Below are 17,386 nucleotides of genomic sequence, written 5' to 3' on the forward strand. Positions count from 1 at the left end.
CATGTGACTGTATTTGAACTTTTATTTTAGGTAGGGAGTACCCTTATAACTTTGTTTGCTGTATGTGAAAATTTGTCAATTCTGCTAACTAGTGTGTTATAAGAAATCATCTTGAATCTTACTTTTGTAATTAGTGAAATAATATGCATTACGGTGACTAGATTTTTAGATTTTTAATTTACTAGAAAATTTGATTCTTATGTTAGCTTGAACCAAAATAAGCTGTCATTTCTACAGGTCAAACATGGTTGAATATCAGCAATTTCATAGAGTTAATTGAATATTTTAAAGAAGAGATAAGTAGGAAGATCCAAGATAAAAGGAGAAAAATGCAACATAAATAAATTAAAGGACAGGGTGACACCTAGGAATAGAGGGTGAGTTACTCAGACTTTTGACCATAATCAATTTTTATAAAAGTCTTGATCCTTGTGATCACTTAATAAGCTGACTTCCAATTTTGACAGTTATTAAGTACACACTGAAGTTTAGGTTTAGAATGATTGTTTTTCCAGAAACTGTAAGCAAGAGTCACTGCATACTTTTTAGAAGTCATACTTTGTTTCATGGTCAACTTTTCTTAGGAGTCTCCATAGATGCAATGAAGGTTGAAATACTGGCTCTGCACTAGATGTATGACCTTGGGCAAGTTAAGATTAAATTTTCTGTGCTTAGTTCCTTATTGGTAAAATTAATAGTACCCACTTTATACATGGTTTGAAGAATAAGGTAACACATGTAGTTTTTAGAACAGTGCCTTGTAGATAGGAAGTGCTACTTAAGAACTTGCTATTATTATTCCAAAAGATGATTTCACTATTCAGATTCTTTATCGAGAAACCCTTAAACAGCATTAAGGAGCTAATTCCTTGTAAATCAAATATGCACCCCTTTTTATTGCTCCCTGTATTCAAGAAATGTTGGTTTTAAAAGTACTTACAGCACTCAAATGCCTAGACTGGCTATTTGTTTTTACCCAGCTCTCAAGCAGGAAAAAAAAAAAAAAACAAAAGAGTTCATTTAGATCAAATCCTGTAACAGTTCTTTTTCATACTACCATCACTGTTAAGAAACTATATTCCATTATGAGGCCAAGCCAGTGCACTGCTGTAATACTCCCCAACATGCCTTCTCCCAGACTCAGCTGCTCTAGCATCCATCACATTCTTCATTTCAATTACATCTGTGGCATTCCCCATCTCCCATGCCAATCATTCATTCAACTAACTAGGTTGAGCACTATCACCAGGTGTTTCATATTTCATAGGTGATCTCAGAACAAACCTAAGATTCCAATTTTACTGGCAGAAACTGAGGCTATCATCTGTGAAGAAACTTGCTGAGGGTGACAGGGTGTCTTAGTTTGCTAGGGCTACCATAACCACAGATTGGGTGATTAAACAACAAGAATTTATTTTCTTGCAGTTCTGGAGACTCTAAGTCCAAGATCAAGATGCTGACTGGTTTGATTACTTCTGAGGCCTCTCTCCTTATGGGCAGATGGCTGCCTTCTCACTATCCTCACATCACCTCTGTGCGCAGTATGTATACATTTCCTCTTCTTATAAGGACACCAGTCAGATTGGATTTAAGACCTATCCTAATGGCCTCATTGAAACTTAATCACTTTTAAAGGCCCTGTCTTCAAATAGTCACATTCTGAGCCAGTGGGGGTTAAGGCTTCAACAAGTGAATTTTGGAGACACAATTGAGCCCATAGCACAAAGCTATTCTATGGCTCAGATGAGACCTGAATGAACATCTGCCTGACTTCCAAGCAAATTCTTTCAGCAGAGTGCAGGGTGCACTGGAGAACTTAAAATGGCAGTTTCAGAGGTCATTTAGGCAATACTGACAGAACTCCAGCCAAGTGTCAGGAGGGGGGCACGTGACAGTCATAAGATGGTTCTTGGTTTCAGTAAGTTTAGTCTACCGTGGGGAAGAGACAAACAAAGAATAGGCGGTTATTATGTTATCCTCAGTGATATACAACTAGGAACACTTTCTGGAAATTACATATGGAGGAAACGACTTTGTCAAGGTTATTCCTAGCAGAAAATTAGTTCCAACTAGGTCAACGAAACACGGTTACTGCGAAACATTTTCCTGGGCATAGAAATGGCTTTTGCTAATAACAAATTTCTTATAAACTTTAGCTATATAAGAATCATTAAAAAAAAAAAAATTACCTGCCCTTTTAAATCAGCCTTTCACTGAATTTGAAACTAGTTTGAATAGTTCAAATTTAAACAAACAGGTATGGCAATACTATCATTTACTGAGTAGCGGCTGGTGCTAACTACTTTGCGTAGAACACCTCTAGTCCTCTAAAATAGTCTACCAGACTGGCTTTATGCCTTGTTTACAGATGGAGACACAGATGTGATTGTGGGATGAAGTAAGGTTGGGGATTTGATTCTTGGTCTGAGGGTTCCAGAGCCATGACCTTTCCAGGAGCTACTCTGGCAGCTGACTTCTAGTCACTTCTGATCTACAAACCACGGGATTCTAAGTTTTCGACGCTGAGGAAAACTAAATTATATTTCAGCGGGTAAGGCTTTAAATCATGCTCATTACTCTAGCTACTACAAATAAGTGCTTAGTGAAAAGACAGCATCCACCTTTCTGTTGTTTCTTCGTGGGTAAAACAATACGGGGGGGACTCCAAGAAACCCGGAATTATTTTTATGGAGGTGGGCCGCTGGTAATACAGATTTCCTTCCTCATCTCCACCCCAAGTGGTCAAGGAACCCACCGGCATCAGCGTACCAGCTAGCGTTGCTGTGAGACGCTGTGTTCCGCTTCAGCGAATTAGTTTTTGGAGATTCTTTCAAGAGTTTGCCCATTTCATGATGGGTGATTTACCAATGCACCTACCCACACCACACTGTGTTCAGCAGTTTTTGACCCCCAAAAAAGAGAGAGAAAGCCCGTGTCCCATCCTCCCTATTCACCTGATCTCACCCCGAACGACATTTTTTTTTTTTTCTCCGTATGAAAAAAGTCCTCAAAGGGAAACATTTTGCCAACGTGGAAGAGGTGAAACAAAAAACGGAAGAAGCATTAAGAGGTATCAACACCAACGAATCCAAAAACTGTTCTGAGCCATAAAAAAAGTACCAAAGTACCTCGACGGGTGTATTGCATCAAACGGAGAGTAGCTTGAAGGTGACTTAAGATTAAACATGTAAGAATACACAATTGTTTATAAATACAAGCCGGGCTCAGTGGCTCAGCCTGTAATCCCGCGCTGAGGTGAGGTGAGTGGATTGCCTGATCCCCCGGGTTCGAGACCCGCCTGGGGAGCGAGACCTCATCTCTACAATAAATAAAAAAATCAGCCGGGCGTGGTAGCGCAGGCCTGTAGTTCCGGCTACTCGGAAGGCTGAGGCGGAAGGATCGCCGGAGCCCAGCAGGTCGAGGCTGCGGTGGCCGGGAGCGGCCGCTGCACTCGTCTGGGCGACCGAGTGAGACTCCAACTTAAAAAATAAAAAATAAATTCTAGTTTTGGGGGGTTCCCCCTAATATTTGGTACTAAGTCTTTGCTACTGAAGGCGCAATGGGGAGAAACTGATACTGAAAAAGTGCACAGAAAATCGTCACCTGAACAAGAAGGCATACGCGTACGTCTATACTTTAAGGCCAACGGAATGCCAGGGTAGCGGAAACACGTCACTGACTAGGTACAAATACCAGGGTTCCACGCTCACTCACTTCCGGAGCGCTACAGGCGCAGTAAATATACGTCATTCGGGGAGGGAGGGCTTCCGCTCCGCGCTTCGTATTTGACGGAAACCGAGAGGGGCCGCGTCAGGTGGCTTGAGGGACCTGCCAGAGAATGCAAACGGTGTCCGGGGGACCTCTTCTGCCTTTTGTCTCGGCAGCGTCGCCAGGGTCTTCCATTAGGAGTGCAAACGTTTGCGGCTGAAGCGCTGGACACGACGAGGCCCTGGTCCTCCCCGCCGCCGGCCATTCTCTGATCTGGCCTTCCGGGTGGCGGTGGCAGTGCTTGGGACCTGCCTGCCCCGGCCCGAGTTCTTCCCCTTGTTGACGCTCTCGCGGCTGCCAGTTCCCCCGGAAAGCCGTGGCATCTGCATTGTTTTCTCCCTTTCTTGTGTGGGGACAGAGAGAGCCTGCTCCCGTGGTCCTGGGCGGAGGGGTGCAGCCAGGGGTGGAGGAATTGGATCCCGTTTCTCCTTGGGTCCGCTCTGAGGACGCGCCAGCCTCATGGGAGTTCAGGGGCTCTGGAAGCTGCTGGAGTGCTCGGGGCGGCAGGTCAGCCCGGAGACGCTGGAAGGGAAGATCCTGGCTGTCGGTATCCTTCGCGGATGGGATGCGGGGATTAGGGGCCGGATTTTACTCGGGGCGCTCCGTCGGGTGCAGAGTGGTGTGTGCAGGCTGATCGCCTTGGGGCCGGGGTGAGGGGGGCGGCTGTGGAATATTCTCAAGTTCTCTTTCTAAATACTGTCTTCCCTCGGTATCCGCGGCGGATGGGTTCCAGAGCTCCCCGAGATGTTCAAGTTCCTTCAAGTCCCTTATATCACGGTGTAGTATTTGCATACGCTCCACGCATGGCCTCCCGTATACTTTATAATCATTTGTAAATGGCTCGTGATACCTAATGCGATGTCAGTGCTATGTAAAAAGTTGCTATACTGCATTGACAGAATCTTGCGTTTTTTATTTTTCCCCCCATAACTATCCGCGGTGTGTTGAATCTGCGGAGGTGGGTGGGTGAGGGAGGGCCTAGTGTATCTCCTTTCCTTGGGCTTTGCAGTCACACCTTCTGGGCATCCTGATTTTGTCACTTTGGGGCGGTGCTTTATGCTTCTCTGTGCTTTTTTCCCCCCTCCTACTCACAGGATTGGTAGGAGGAATACGGGAGTTCCTTAAAGACGTTCAGAAGAGTGTCTGGCACAGCTGATACTGCAGCTCTTAAAATTGATTGTCCCGGCTGGGAGGTCAACATGAAAAGAAGAAAGTAGACTTCTGACCTTTAAGTTTGTCTTTAGTCTTGCTGCATTTGTGTTTCTTAGAGAGAGAAAGGATAGTGTGGTTGGGTGTTTGACCTCCATTTTTTTTTTTCTGATGGACTTTTTAAGGCCAGTTGTTTGTACGCATGTTTGACTAGTTTTGTGTCATTGGAGTTAAGTGTGTGTGTGTGTGTGTGTGTGTGTGTGTGTGTGTGTGTGTTCATTATCAAAGCATGGGATAAAATTTTTGTATTTGTTAAGTATTCAATTTTATTTAAGTGCCTGTTCTGTCTCAGAAGCTGGTGGTGCCTTACACCAGTTTCCAGAATGGGGACATGCGAATCCAGGGGCTCCTAGGCTTGTGGACCCGGGGTCATGTCAATCGCTGAGGGTGGGAAAGAAATACATTGCAAGTCAATTGGAGTTCTGCAAAGGAGTGGTTGACTGAGGAGCCCTAATTCTTCATTAAGTACACAACTTATGAATGAGGGGATACTGATCACTTTTAAATATTGCACGATTGTTACCATTTTCCAAGTAAATAATCTTCAAAAAGACCTGTCATGAATCTTAGGCGTGAAAGTTTTTATGCAGGGTACCCTGAGTTGCAGAAAGCGAAATATTTTTTAAGGAACGTGAGCTGTTGCTGCTTCCCTCCAGCGGTTGCTCTGTATCATTGCGGTCTAAAGATTTCCTTAGGACGATTGGTGGGTGAAAGGATAGTTTTCAGTGACAGGAACCCTTAACATTTCGGCAGAGATTTAGATCATTTCATGTTGCAGCCCTTATAAAGAATCCTGAATTTGCAAAGTCAGTGAGATGACACGTGAAGTTCAACATTCTAGTTTTTTAGGACGTTGTCAAACTAAGGAAAGGCAAAACATTTTAATTTAAATTGCCTATTTGTAGTTGACCCAAAGAGGCCCATCTGGGATGTGAAATCATTTTTATGAGGCTATTAGGTTTTTCTGAAAGGACAAATCATTTCCCTAAAGAAGACTGTCAAGGATTCTAATTATAATGATAACCTATTTTATATGTTATATAAACCTCATGTATGTAAAAGAAGATCTGATTATTTTTTCTAAATTGATTTTGCTTTGTTTCAGTTTCATGAAAGTTCAGCTATCTGAAATATATTTAAATTTTATTGTAGTGTTTGTTAATGAAGAAATCGACCCATGACTCTACTGGGTTCAGAATTTACTCTTGTGTCCTGCAAATAAATTATTTGGTGTTTTAACTATCTGTATAGCTGAGTGTCTTATTTATTTGTGCAGTCTAAATGTCTCTGTAAGATAATGCCAAATAAACAGTTTAACTTTTGTCTCTTAAGTACTTTAGCATTTGTAAAATGCATTTAAATGTACTGGCAAGCTATTACAATCTCTTTAGGCTGTGTATTCTAATGAGGATTAATTAAATTTTAAGTCACCTAACTAGAGAAGTAAAGACATTTATTTATTTATTTATTTATTTTTGAGTTGGAGTCTCACTCTGTTGCCCAGACTGGAGTGCAGTGGCCGCTCCCGGCCACCGCAGCCTTGACCTGCTGGGCTCCGGCGATCCTTCCGCCTCAGCCTTCCGAGTAGCCGGAATTACAGGCATGCGCTACCACGCCCAGCTGATCTTTTGATTTATTGTAGAGATGAGGTCTTGCTGCCCAGGTGGGTCTCGAACCCGCGGGCTCAGGCAATTCACTCACCTCAGCCTCCCAAAGGCGCGAGATTACAGGCTGAGCCACGGAGACTGGCTGACATTTATTTTTGTATCAAAATCTTATTGGTCCTTTGGGTTTTATATCTAAAGTGGTTTTTGGCTTTGCTGCAGATTTTAACTTTTCCAGCTCTGGGAGAAATTTAATTTTGCCTTATATAAATTTACTGGAATTAGACAAGTAAAATTATGCAAATATTTTTATCTTGTCTAATTTTACATATTTCTTCTTTCTTTAAGAATTTCAAGCTAGAGCTCTCAACTCTAGTTGAGGATTGGTACTACCTGTAATTAACTTAAAAGTAAAAAAAAAAAAATACCCTAACTTAGTCTCTATGATTTAGAATTTTAGGCATATAGATTAGTAATCCATATGTTTTAAAAACTTCATATCCTATTCTTTTTTGTGTGTGTGTGTTGAGGTCTCACTCCTTTGCCCAGGCTGGAGTGCAGTGGCACACTCATGGCCACTTCAGTGTTGACCTGCTAGGCTCAGGCAATTCTTCTACCTCAGCCTTCCAAGTAGCCAGAACTACAGGTGCGTGCTACCACTCCCGGCTAATTTTTTGAGTTATTGTAGAGATGAGGTCTCGCCAGGTTGCCCAGACTGTTCTCGAACTCATGGGCTCAGGCAATCCCCTCACTTCAGCCTCCCAAAGTGCTGGGATTACAGGCTTGAGCCATGGTGCCTGGCCCATATCCTATTCTAATGGGTAACAGGGTTGAAAGCCACTGATCTGAAATTAGAGTTTCTTAATTATAAAGTCTAAAGTAGTGGGCCAAGTAGAAACTCACTTAATCCTATACGGTAGTGTGGCAAGAAGAAACAAGCCAGAAACATTTATCCAATGCAAAACTGGTCTAGGTCACCCCACGTCCTGCCTCTAAGATGAATCTTGATACAACCACCTCTTACGGTCTTCGGTGCGCCCATCTTTCTCTCAGGCCATTGTAACTAGTTTTAAAACTGACTTCCTTAAGTCACGTCTAGAAACTTGCCAGTGTCTGGTGGTATCGACTCCCACCCTTTCCTCCTGTTCTGCCACATAGGCCTTCCTAAATGGCAGTGAGTGCCAGGACCTGTGCCTTTGCTGGTCCGTTCACCTCCCACTTTGCTTCTGCGTTCCTCTTGTTCCTTCAGTTTTCTGTTCCTTCTTCAGGTAGGCCTTGCCCCGCTAAGGAGAGCTCGACCTCCAGACATTCTTTCACCCTTTTACTCTGCTCTATTTATTTTTTTCTTGGCACTTACTAGGAACCTCACATATTTCATAGTCTGCTTTATTGCCTGTCTTCTCCACTAGAATGCAAGCTTCTTGGATATAGGGGTCATATCTGTTTGGTTCACAGCTGTGTAGTTCGATGCATATCCCTGGGGTCTTGTTCCAGGCCCATGGTAGTGCTCAAGTGTTACAGAATAAACGTGACACTGGCTTGCTTTCCACTAGTGACTTTGTTGGATGGGTCTAATTTTTTTGAATGGTAGTAAAAATTAGGCGATGTATATTCATTAAATATTAAACAGTTCAAGTCATTTAATAGTTATTTATCGTCTACGTTAGGACCTGTGAAAGGGAGCGTGGTGCACAAAAGTGTAGCCTAGATAAGTCATGGAGTTCACAGGCTTGACTTTTTCCCCTCTAGATTGTAAACTCCATGGGGCAAATGCTTCGTTTTGTTCAGTGCTGTATTCCCAGTGCATAGAAAAATTTCTGCCACATAATAAGCAATACATTTTAAAACAGGAGTATGAAACTGGAGGTCTTAATTTAGTCTGAAGAAGTGACTCAGACTAAGACTTCAGAGCAGAAGGTAAGTAGGTTGAGAGAGGGGAAACTGTTTCAGGCAGAGGAAGGAGCATGTGAGAAGATCTGGAGGCAGGAAGGAGCTTAGTGATTGCCAGGGTACTGGAAAAGAAAAACCCAGTGGCTCGACGTTTGCAGAGGCTGGATCAGTCAGGGCTTCATAGGCAAAGAGAAGAAGTCTAAGATAGGATCCTAAAGGGAAGCTTTGGAGAGTTTTCACCAAACATTGGTGAAATCTAGTATATACCTTCAAGATATATTGAAAGGTAGAACTGATAGGACCTGGTCATGGTTGGAGGGCAGAGTGTATAGGATGACACCCAAAATTCTGGCTTGGGTGAAAGGCAGTGACATTCACTGAAATGAGGTCGTGAGCAGCCTACTGGAGAACTTGTGGAATTCAGTTTTGATATGTGAAGTTTGAAATGTCTGAGGCATCGGGTAGGAATGTCAACTAGGTTGTTAGTCTGGGGTCAGGAGAGCATACAGGGCCTGGCATAGACTTGTGGATAGGGTGTGGATTTCGCTGCTCAAGACCACTGACAAAGTGAACACTTTCATGGAGAGTTACAGGAATTGGCAAAGAGATTAGAGCAGGAAGGCCAGCAGAGGGCTGTGCCACCCTTTCTTATGGGCACATATAAAATGTATTTTTAAGAAGCATTTTTAGGCGAGTTTAAAAATATGAGAGCACGCTGGGATTAAAATAAATTACCTTTAATTTTGGCAGATATAGCTACTCTTCATATTTTGGAGTCCAAGCCTCCAGTTTTTTAATCTTTAACATTTTATATATATTGTAATAGAAAATTGAATTATGAACTTTTATAAGGAGTTTTACTTCCTTTGATAATATTTTATGATTCTCTTATCTGTGTGCTTCTGCAGCTTGCATTTTTAAGGGCGTTTTGGTATTCCACCAAACAGGTATACTGTAGTTCGTTTTTAACTTTTACATTGTTTTTCACGTTTTTATTATTATAAACAAGTATTCTTGTAAATAACTTTTATTGTAAATCCAAGATGATTTTCTGAGGATCATTGTCTGGAGATGGACTTCTTAGGTACAGTGCAGGTTTTATTTTGTTTTGTTTTGGAGATAGGGTCTTACTCTGTTGCCCAGGCTATTTCCTCTGACCTCTAATGCCCTCCTCAGCTGGGACACGACTCATTTTTCCGACTTTGATCCACTGTTGTGCCAGGGGTCTCATCAGGCCTGTGTCTGCCTCCTTCCTGAACAGGCCAGGTAATTCATCTAAGCAGCCTTCTCTCAGCAGCTCTCCACTCCGGGTGGCCAGGTGGGAGTTTCAGACCAGTGTCATCTCCTGGGACATGGACACAGTAGCCAAGTTCACTGGTGCTGGAGCAGCCACAGTTGGTTGGTTCAGGGGCATTTGGCAACTTGATGGTTGGCTATGTTAGGAACCCGTCTCTCAAGCAGCAGCTCTTCTCCTGTGCCAGGTTTGGCCCTGTCTGAGGCCATGGGGCTCTTCTGTTTGATGGTTGCCTTTCTCATCCTCTTCGCCATGTGAGGCTCCACGGGGGACACCTGCCCGTCCTGCTGCTGTGACCCCATGCCATTGCTGGTTCTGGAGTGTGCTAAGCTTTACCATTAAACACAACGTTTCTCTAAAAAAAAAAAAAAAAAAGAAAGAAAATGATTATAGCTCACTCCAGCCTCGATCTGGGCCCAAGAGATCCTCTAGCCTCAGCCTCCAGAGTAGCTGGGGCCATAGGCTTGTGCTACCACACCCAACTAATTATTTTTAAATTATTTTTTTTGTAGAGGTGAGGTCTTGCTGTGTGGCCCAGGCTGGTCTTGAACTCCTGGGCTCAACCAATCCTCCTGCCTTGGCCTCTCAAAGTACTGAGATTACAGGCTTGAACCCCTGCAACCCAGTCTAATGCAGTTTGTTTCACTATGAATTGTCAAATTGTCCTCCAGAAAATGTGTGCTAATTTACTTAAATTCTTTAGTGATCACTTTTTTTTTTAAAAGCAATTCTTTGCAGTTAGACTTTTTAAAAGGACATGTCTGTCTTTTATGTTTTTAAGTTTCATTATGTGAATGGTGAGAACAGGGCTCAGTTAAAGTTAACTGGCTTTAGGTAGATCCCACGAGGGCCAAACATTTTTCAATTTCAAATGAGTGGTGATGAGTATTTAGTGTTCAGCGTTTGGATAATATCAGTGATTAGGAAATTGAAATTGTGAGGATGAGTGAAGCTTTTCCAAAAGGCTTTCCATTAACAGTTCTCCTAGATATTAGCATTTGGTTAAACCAGGCGCTCAAAGGAGTCCGGGATCGCCATGGGAACGCCATAGAAAATGCTCATCTTCTCACTTTGTTTCATCGACTCTGCAAACTCTTATTTTTTCGAATTCGTCCTATTTTTGTGTTTGATGGGGACGCTCCACTATTGAAGAAACAGACTTTGGTAAGTGTTATCTAATTTTTGTTAAATGTCAGATAATTTTTTTCTTTCTGCGTTCTTAAAAAAGTTCACATAAAATTCTTATTTTCTCCTTAGAAGTTTAGAAGCTGACGCTTATATGACACATCTCCAATTTCTGCCATCTTTTTTATATTATCTTGAACAAATACTGTTGTCCTTAAAAAAAGTTTTATGGGAATACATCATGGGTACAATGATAAATTTAACTTTTAAATAAAACTAACTACGACAATTCTCACAATTGAGTGTTTTCCCATTAGAGTATCTTCTTAGGTATTCTGTATTTATTCCAGCTATGTCACCCTCTCTCAGAACATTGTGGAAATCTTATTTGGGAAATGCCTTCCTGAATTTGAGATTAAGTATATTCAAGTGATAGCAAGCCTTCTTTTAAAGGCAAGCTGGATTTTAGGAGTAAGCAGTGTTATGTGGTTCCAAGTGGTGATTAAAGTGGATTATCCAGGAAGGAAATTGGACATGATGTAAAAGAATGAGAGCGAGTTTATTATTCTGAAAGTACTTTTAAAAAATGTTTACAGGAGGACCACCTGAGCCCAAGTGTTCGAGTCTAGCCTGGGTAATATAGGGAGACCCCTCTCTAAAAGAAATATAAAGAAGTTTAAACAACCCCCATGTCAGCTTCCAATTGAATATGTGAATTTTATGTGTTGAAAATGCCAGCTCATCACTTTATAATCATACCAGACAGATATTGTCTATTTAAGTTAAGACTTTGTAAATACTTGGGGACATTTTTGCCTCAGTAAATATATCTAGACTTAAATGTTGCAGTTTGCATTTATACAAGGCATTCTCTGTATCAGGTACTTTTTGGAAAGATTAGAAAAGAAAATTATCTTGGTTATTTCTGTCTTAAATTCAGCCATAAACACAGGGATAATTCCATTGGTCCTTACTTGGACTTTTGTGTGTGTGTGTGTATGTGTGTGTGTAATCAGAGTTTCACTCTGTCACCCAGGCTCATGCAGCCTCAACCTCCTGGGCTCAAGTGATCCTCCCAACTCAGCTTCCCAAAGTGCTGGAATTATAGTCATGAGCTGCCATGCCCGACATTACTTGGACATTTCTTACAAGATATTTCTATACATTTTAGTATTTCTTATGATACAACTTGATGTTGAAGGGCAGTGTTACATATAAGCAGTGTTAGTTCTAAAAATGCAACATTAGAAATTGCTTTCAGCATGTGTCAGTTTAAAGAAATTAATTAATGTAATAATTCCTTTTGGGAAGCATTTACTTGTATAACATTAAGTTTTAGGCTTCTTGGGAATATTAAAGAACACTTACAAGAAACTGAAAGTCAATTAATAGTTTTCCAAATACGTTGTATAATAGTGGGCCCATTAAGTAATGGATGGGAACGCTGGGTGTCCTTTATATGGCAGAAACCTGAAGATATCCACGAAGACAACAATTAGGAGAAATGCCAAAACAGCCATACTCTGAAAACCCAGACAAGCCAAATTCTATGGAAAAAAAAAAATCACAGAAATGTTTTAACATAGTAATACCCTGAAATAAAATCTTATATCCTTTGTTTTCATAGGCTAAAAGAAGGCAGAGAAAGGATTTGGCATCCAGTGACTCCAGGAAAACCACAGAGAAGCTTTTGAAAACATTTTTGAAAAGACAGGCTATCAAAACTGCCTTCAGAAGCAAAAGGCAAGGGGAGCATCACATTGATTTTAGAATTTTTTTTAAAAAGTTACTTTTGTGTTGAGTTTCTGTGGTTTTCTTTCCCTAACTTACTTTAACTTTCAACTGAAAATAGAAAATGACATGGATAACTTGGATGGCATTTGACCTGGTAATTTGAAGTGTGAACATTCTCCATTCTTGAGTATCGGCTTTGCTAATGAGAAAGGAGAGCCATGGTGTTACAGTGCGGTGGCACGATCATGTCTCATGCAGCCTCAACCTCCTGGGTGCTTTAACCTTTATAATGCTCTTCTTGACTGAGTCAGGAGCCCCAGCAAGTTTTCTTTCTTTCTCCAGGCTGTACTTATTTTCCACAGCCATGGCCTGCGGGCAGCCCTGGCAGGAGGGGGACATTCTTTGCCCAAGTGCTTCCTCCCTTTCCACCTCCTGTGCAGGGTCTGTGTGATCGATGGAGGATTTTTATCGATTCAAAATACTATTTCATATCACCTCTGTTTAAAGATCTATGTATTTTCCAGAGATGAAGCACTACCCAGTCTTACTGAAGTTCGTAGAGAAGATGACATCTACATTTTGCCTCCTTTAAAAGAGGAAGAAAAACATAGGTAAATGTTTGACTATTTAAGAATATTATTTTAATCATCGCCATATTCAGACAGATCTAAACCTTTATGTTTATCTACATGATAAGGTGTGTGAAAATTTATTAACGCATCTGAAAAGTGTATTCTTTATAACTTTCAGAATGTTTTCAGAGACTAAACTTTTTATTTGCTAACTTGTCTTTGTGTCTTGGTGATTTGGGATTATTATTTCTTCTTATTATGAGAGCCCTTACTAACCCTGTGAATTTAAAATAGACATGAATTTTTGTTTTTCTTAAATGCTTTGCATACACATGCTGTCACTACATACTTCTCAGCCCAATGCTGTCTCTCTCACCACCTGCTAAAATACCATATTTGGTTGGGCTCGGTGGCTCAGCCTGTAATCCCAGCGCTTTGGGAGGCCGAGGCAAGTGGATAGCCACCGAGGCAAGTGGTTCGAGACCCACCCGGGCAACTTGGCAAGACCTTGTCTCTACAATAAATCAAAAACTAGCCGGGTGTGGTAGCGCGCTTGTCGTTCCAGCTATTTGGAAGGCTGAGGCAGAAGGATCACCGGAGCCCAGCAGGTCAAGGCTGCAGTGGCCGGGAGTGGCCACGACACTCCAGTCTGGGTGACAGAGTGAGACTCCAACTCAAAAAAAAACAAAACAAAAACCATATTTGATGACGTACTTGTTACTAAATCCTGTAGGTGTTTTGCACTTGTTAGTGTGCTCAACTTCCCCACCACACTAAACATCGAACCTTCCTGCCCTGCTGTCCCTGTACCTCTTTGGTCACTTATCCTTAGTTCCTCTGTGGCCTTCTCCTCCTCTGACTGACTGTTAATTGTTGGTGGCTTCTGTGTCTGAAGTGCAGGGGGAGGACCAGGAGCCTTGACAGTTTGTCTCCTGTGCCCTGTCCCTTCTTCCCCCCAGTCCTTTCCTAGGACTCCCAAGCACAGCGTCGTTTTTGAATCAGCTCAGTTATCTTTGGCTCATTGCCACCACTTTCACTTTTCTCCAGGTTACAGTAATAGCTTCCAGGTTTCTTTCTGTCTTTGCCTTTGATCTTACCCCTTTTGCAGTTTCCCTTCCCGCCAAGCCCAGTCTGCCTTGTGCTATAGAATCTGTTGAAAACCCAAATCTAATATTGTCATTTCCTTACTTAAAATATTTCCTAGCTTCTCATTTCTTTAGGATAAAACTTCAGCTCCTTAATCATCATTTATTCTCTTCACACCATCTACAGGCAGGCTTTCTGTTCCTTGTTTCTAGGTGTTTACAGAACTTAGTTTTTTCGCCTGAACACTTTTCTCCATGGGCATTCCTGTACCTAAAAGTAGACTTATCACTTACTGATGGCTACTGCCCCCAATATGACTCTCTTATTTTGTGCTTTTAGCAACTCGCTTTTTCCTTGTGGTGGAAGTTACTAGATCACACTATAATTATTTACATGTGTCCCCCACCAGGCCATGAGACCAGTGGCGGCACACATCTTGCTGTCTTCTTCACCACTGTAGCCCCTGTAACTAGCAATACCTTGCACACAAGCCTTTTTTTTTTTTGTAAGTAGTCATTAAAAATCTTAGGTGTTATAAATGTTTGCTTGACTTTCAGTTCAGAGGAGGAAGATGAAAAAGAATGGCAAGAAAGAATGAATCAAAAACAAGCATTACAGGTATCAAATAATTTTTGAATTTATCATGTATTCTGTTACTTTAAGTGACATAAAAATGAGTAATATTAATGCAGTAGTATGTATATATGAAAGTTCCTGATGAAAAGTAAAGAGAGATGCCTTTTTTTACTGTGTGTGTGTGTGTGTGTATATATACAGAGGGTACCAAAAAAAGTATACACATTTTAAGAGAGGAAAAAACTGTATTAAAATTGTAATACTTAATAGATACTGATAACAAAAGATGAATACAAGTTATTTTTGACTTCTGCAGTTACAAGAGGTGCTCAAAGTAGTTACCATCGGCATCCAGACACTTCTGTTTATGGCAGACTACTGCAGGACTTGTTGCTGTGTGAGGCCTCCCAGATCTTCCCTTGTGCACATCACATGCAGGACCATGCGTCTCACACTTATCATGAATGCATGCAATTGGTAGGCATGTTGCAGGCCATGTTGCACACTCACACCTCCATTGTCATCATTCCTCCATGTTCTTGAGTTGCAAATACCACTTCAAAATAGTCTTGTGCTTCTGCCATGACAACCCTGCTTCTACCATTTTCTTTGACTGTCCTGCCTGTTGCTTGATGACGCTAGCATTCATTTGATTAAAGGGACCACCATCTTTTTTTTTTTAATTTTAAAGGTGCGGAGTACAAGTCAGGATTGGATACATAAGTGGTTTATGTACAGGTGAAGTTTGAACCTCCCATTGGACCTCACTTCACCTTGATTAGGATCAGGCACCCTTATTGATGCTATGTGTCTCCTCTCGCACCCTCACACCCCCTCCTTGGGCGGTGCCCTGCTACTGCCAATCCCTTTCTTATAGTATTATGCTAGATGTTCAGGGTCCACTTATGAGTGAAAACATGTGGTCCTCAGTTCTTTGTTTCTGTGACAGATCACAGAGTATGATGGATTCTAAATCCATCCAAGTTGCTGCAAAGTCCACAATTTTGTCCTTCTCCATGGCTGCATAGTATTCCATCATGTATATGTACCACCTTTTAAAAATCTAGTCTACTTCTGATGGGCAGTACAATTGGTTCCACGTTTTTGCTATTGTGAATAGTGCTGTAGTATACAGGTATGCACAGGTGTCTTTCTTGTAGAATGATTTGAGTTCCTCCAGGTATTCCCAGAAGGGAGATTATTGGGTCATATGGAAGGTCAAGGTCTAGTACTTTTAGAAATCGCCACACTGTTTTCCATAGCGGCTGAGCTAGTTTGTACTCCCACCAACAGTATAGAAGTGTTCCCTTTTCTCCACATCCTTGCCAGCATCTGTTTTTTGTTTTATTAATGATGACTATTTTTATTGGAGTTAGGTGGTATCTCAATGTGGTTCTGATTTACATTTCTCTGACGATTAGTGAGACTGAGCATTTTTTCATGTGTCTGTTGGCTTTTTGTATGTCTTCTTTTGAGAAATGTCTGCTCATGTCTTTTGCCCAGTTTTTAATGGGACTGTTTTTTTCTTTTCACCACATTTGAGTTCCTTGTAGATCCTGGATATGAGGCTTCTGTCAGATATACAGTGGCAAATATTATTTTCCATTCTGTGAGCTGTCTCCCCACTCTCTTAATGGCTTCTTTTTCTTTGCAAAAGCTTTTCAGTTTGATGAGTTTCTACTTGTCTATCTCATCTCTTTTGGCCTGGACTCCTGAGGTTTTGATCAGGAATTGGTTGCTTTTCTGATTTCTGTAAGGCTGTCTCCTGCATTTTCTAAGATTCTTATAGTTTGAGTTTTTATGTTTTGGTCTCTCATCATTTAAAGTTGATTTTTATGTATGGTGATAGGTAAGGTCCTGTTTCATTCTTTTGCATGTGTGGTCAGGCAGTTTTTCCAGCACCATTTACTGAAAAGGTTCTCCTCTTGCCAGAGGTTATTGGTGGAGGCTTTGTTGAAGATGAGTTGGTTGAGAAATTGAGGTTTTGCTTCCAGAATCTCTGTCCTGTTCCATTGGTCTATATGCCTGTTCTTGTACCAGTACCAGGCTGTTTTGATTATTGTTGCCTTATAGTAAAGTTTGAAGTCTGGAAATGTGATACCACTTGCTTTGCTTCTTTTGCTAAGGTTTGTTTTGGCTATTCGTGTTCATTTAGGTTTCCATATGGATTTCTGTATTGTCATTTGCAGGTTTGAGAAGAATGATGATGGTAATTTATTTGGTATTGCTTTCAATCTATAGATTGCCTTGAGTAGGATGGAAATCTTAATGTTGATTCTTCCAGTCCATGAGCATGTAATATTTTTCCATTTGTTTGTGTCTTCTTTGATTTCTTTGAGCAGTGTTTTGTAGTTTTCATTGTAAAGGTGTTTCACTTCTCTGGTTAGCAAGATGGACCACCATCTTTTGAGTGAACATCATACCACACGTTGCTACAGTAATTCAATTTGACTTCTAAAAGTAATACATAGATAACATCTCTCAAAATGTGTATACATTTTTTGACACCCCGGGTATATAGTGTGTAT

At 41.3% G+C, this 17,386-nt stretch overlaps 1 protein-coding gene across 1 annotated transcript in view; it reads left to right on the forward strand.

Annotated features, from left to right (window-relative positions):
- The first annotated feature begins 3,863 nt into the window (after positions 1–3,863).
- Positions 3,864–17,386, forward strand: part of ERCC5 (ERCC excision repair 5, endonuclease) — a 36,959-nt gene continuing 23,436 nt past the window's right edge. Inside the window, exons 1-5 of the mRNA XM_008065008.1 lie at positions 3,864–4,315; positions 10,754–10,929; positions 12,518–12,633; positions 13,149–13,235; positions 14,840–14,900. Coding sequence (XP_008063199.1) covers positions 4,228–4,315; positions 10,754–10,929; positions 12,518–12,633; positions 13,149–13,235; positions 14,840–14,900 — 528 coding nt within the window. The 5' untranslated portion in view covers positions 3,864–4,227. The remainder of the gene's footprint in view (positions 4,316–10,753; positions 10,930–12,517; positions 12,634–13,148; positions 13,236–14,839; positions 14,901–17,386) is intronic.

Source organism: Carlito syrichta, unplaced genomic scaffold (genome assembly GCF_000164805.1).
Source record: "Carlito syrichta isolate Samal-C Ts95f unplaced genomic scaffold, Tarsius_syrichta-2.0.1 Scaffold308132, whole genome shotgun sequence".
Taxonomy (NCBI): Eukaryota; Metazoa; Chordata; class Mammalia; order Primates; family Tarsiidae; genus Carlito; species Carlito syrichta.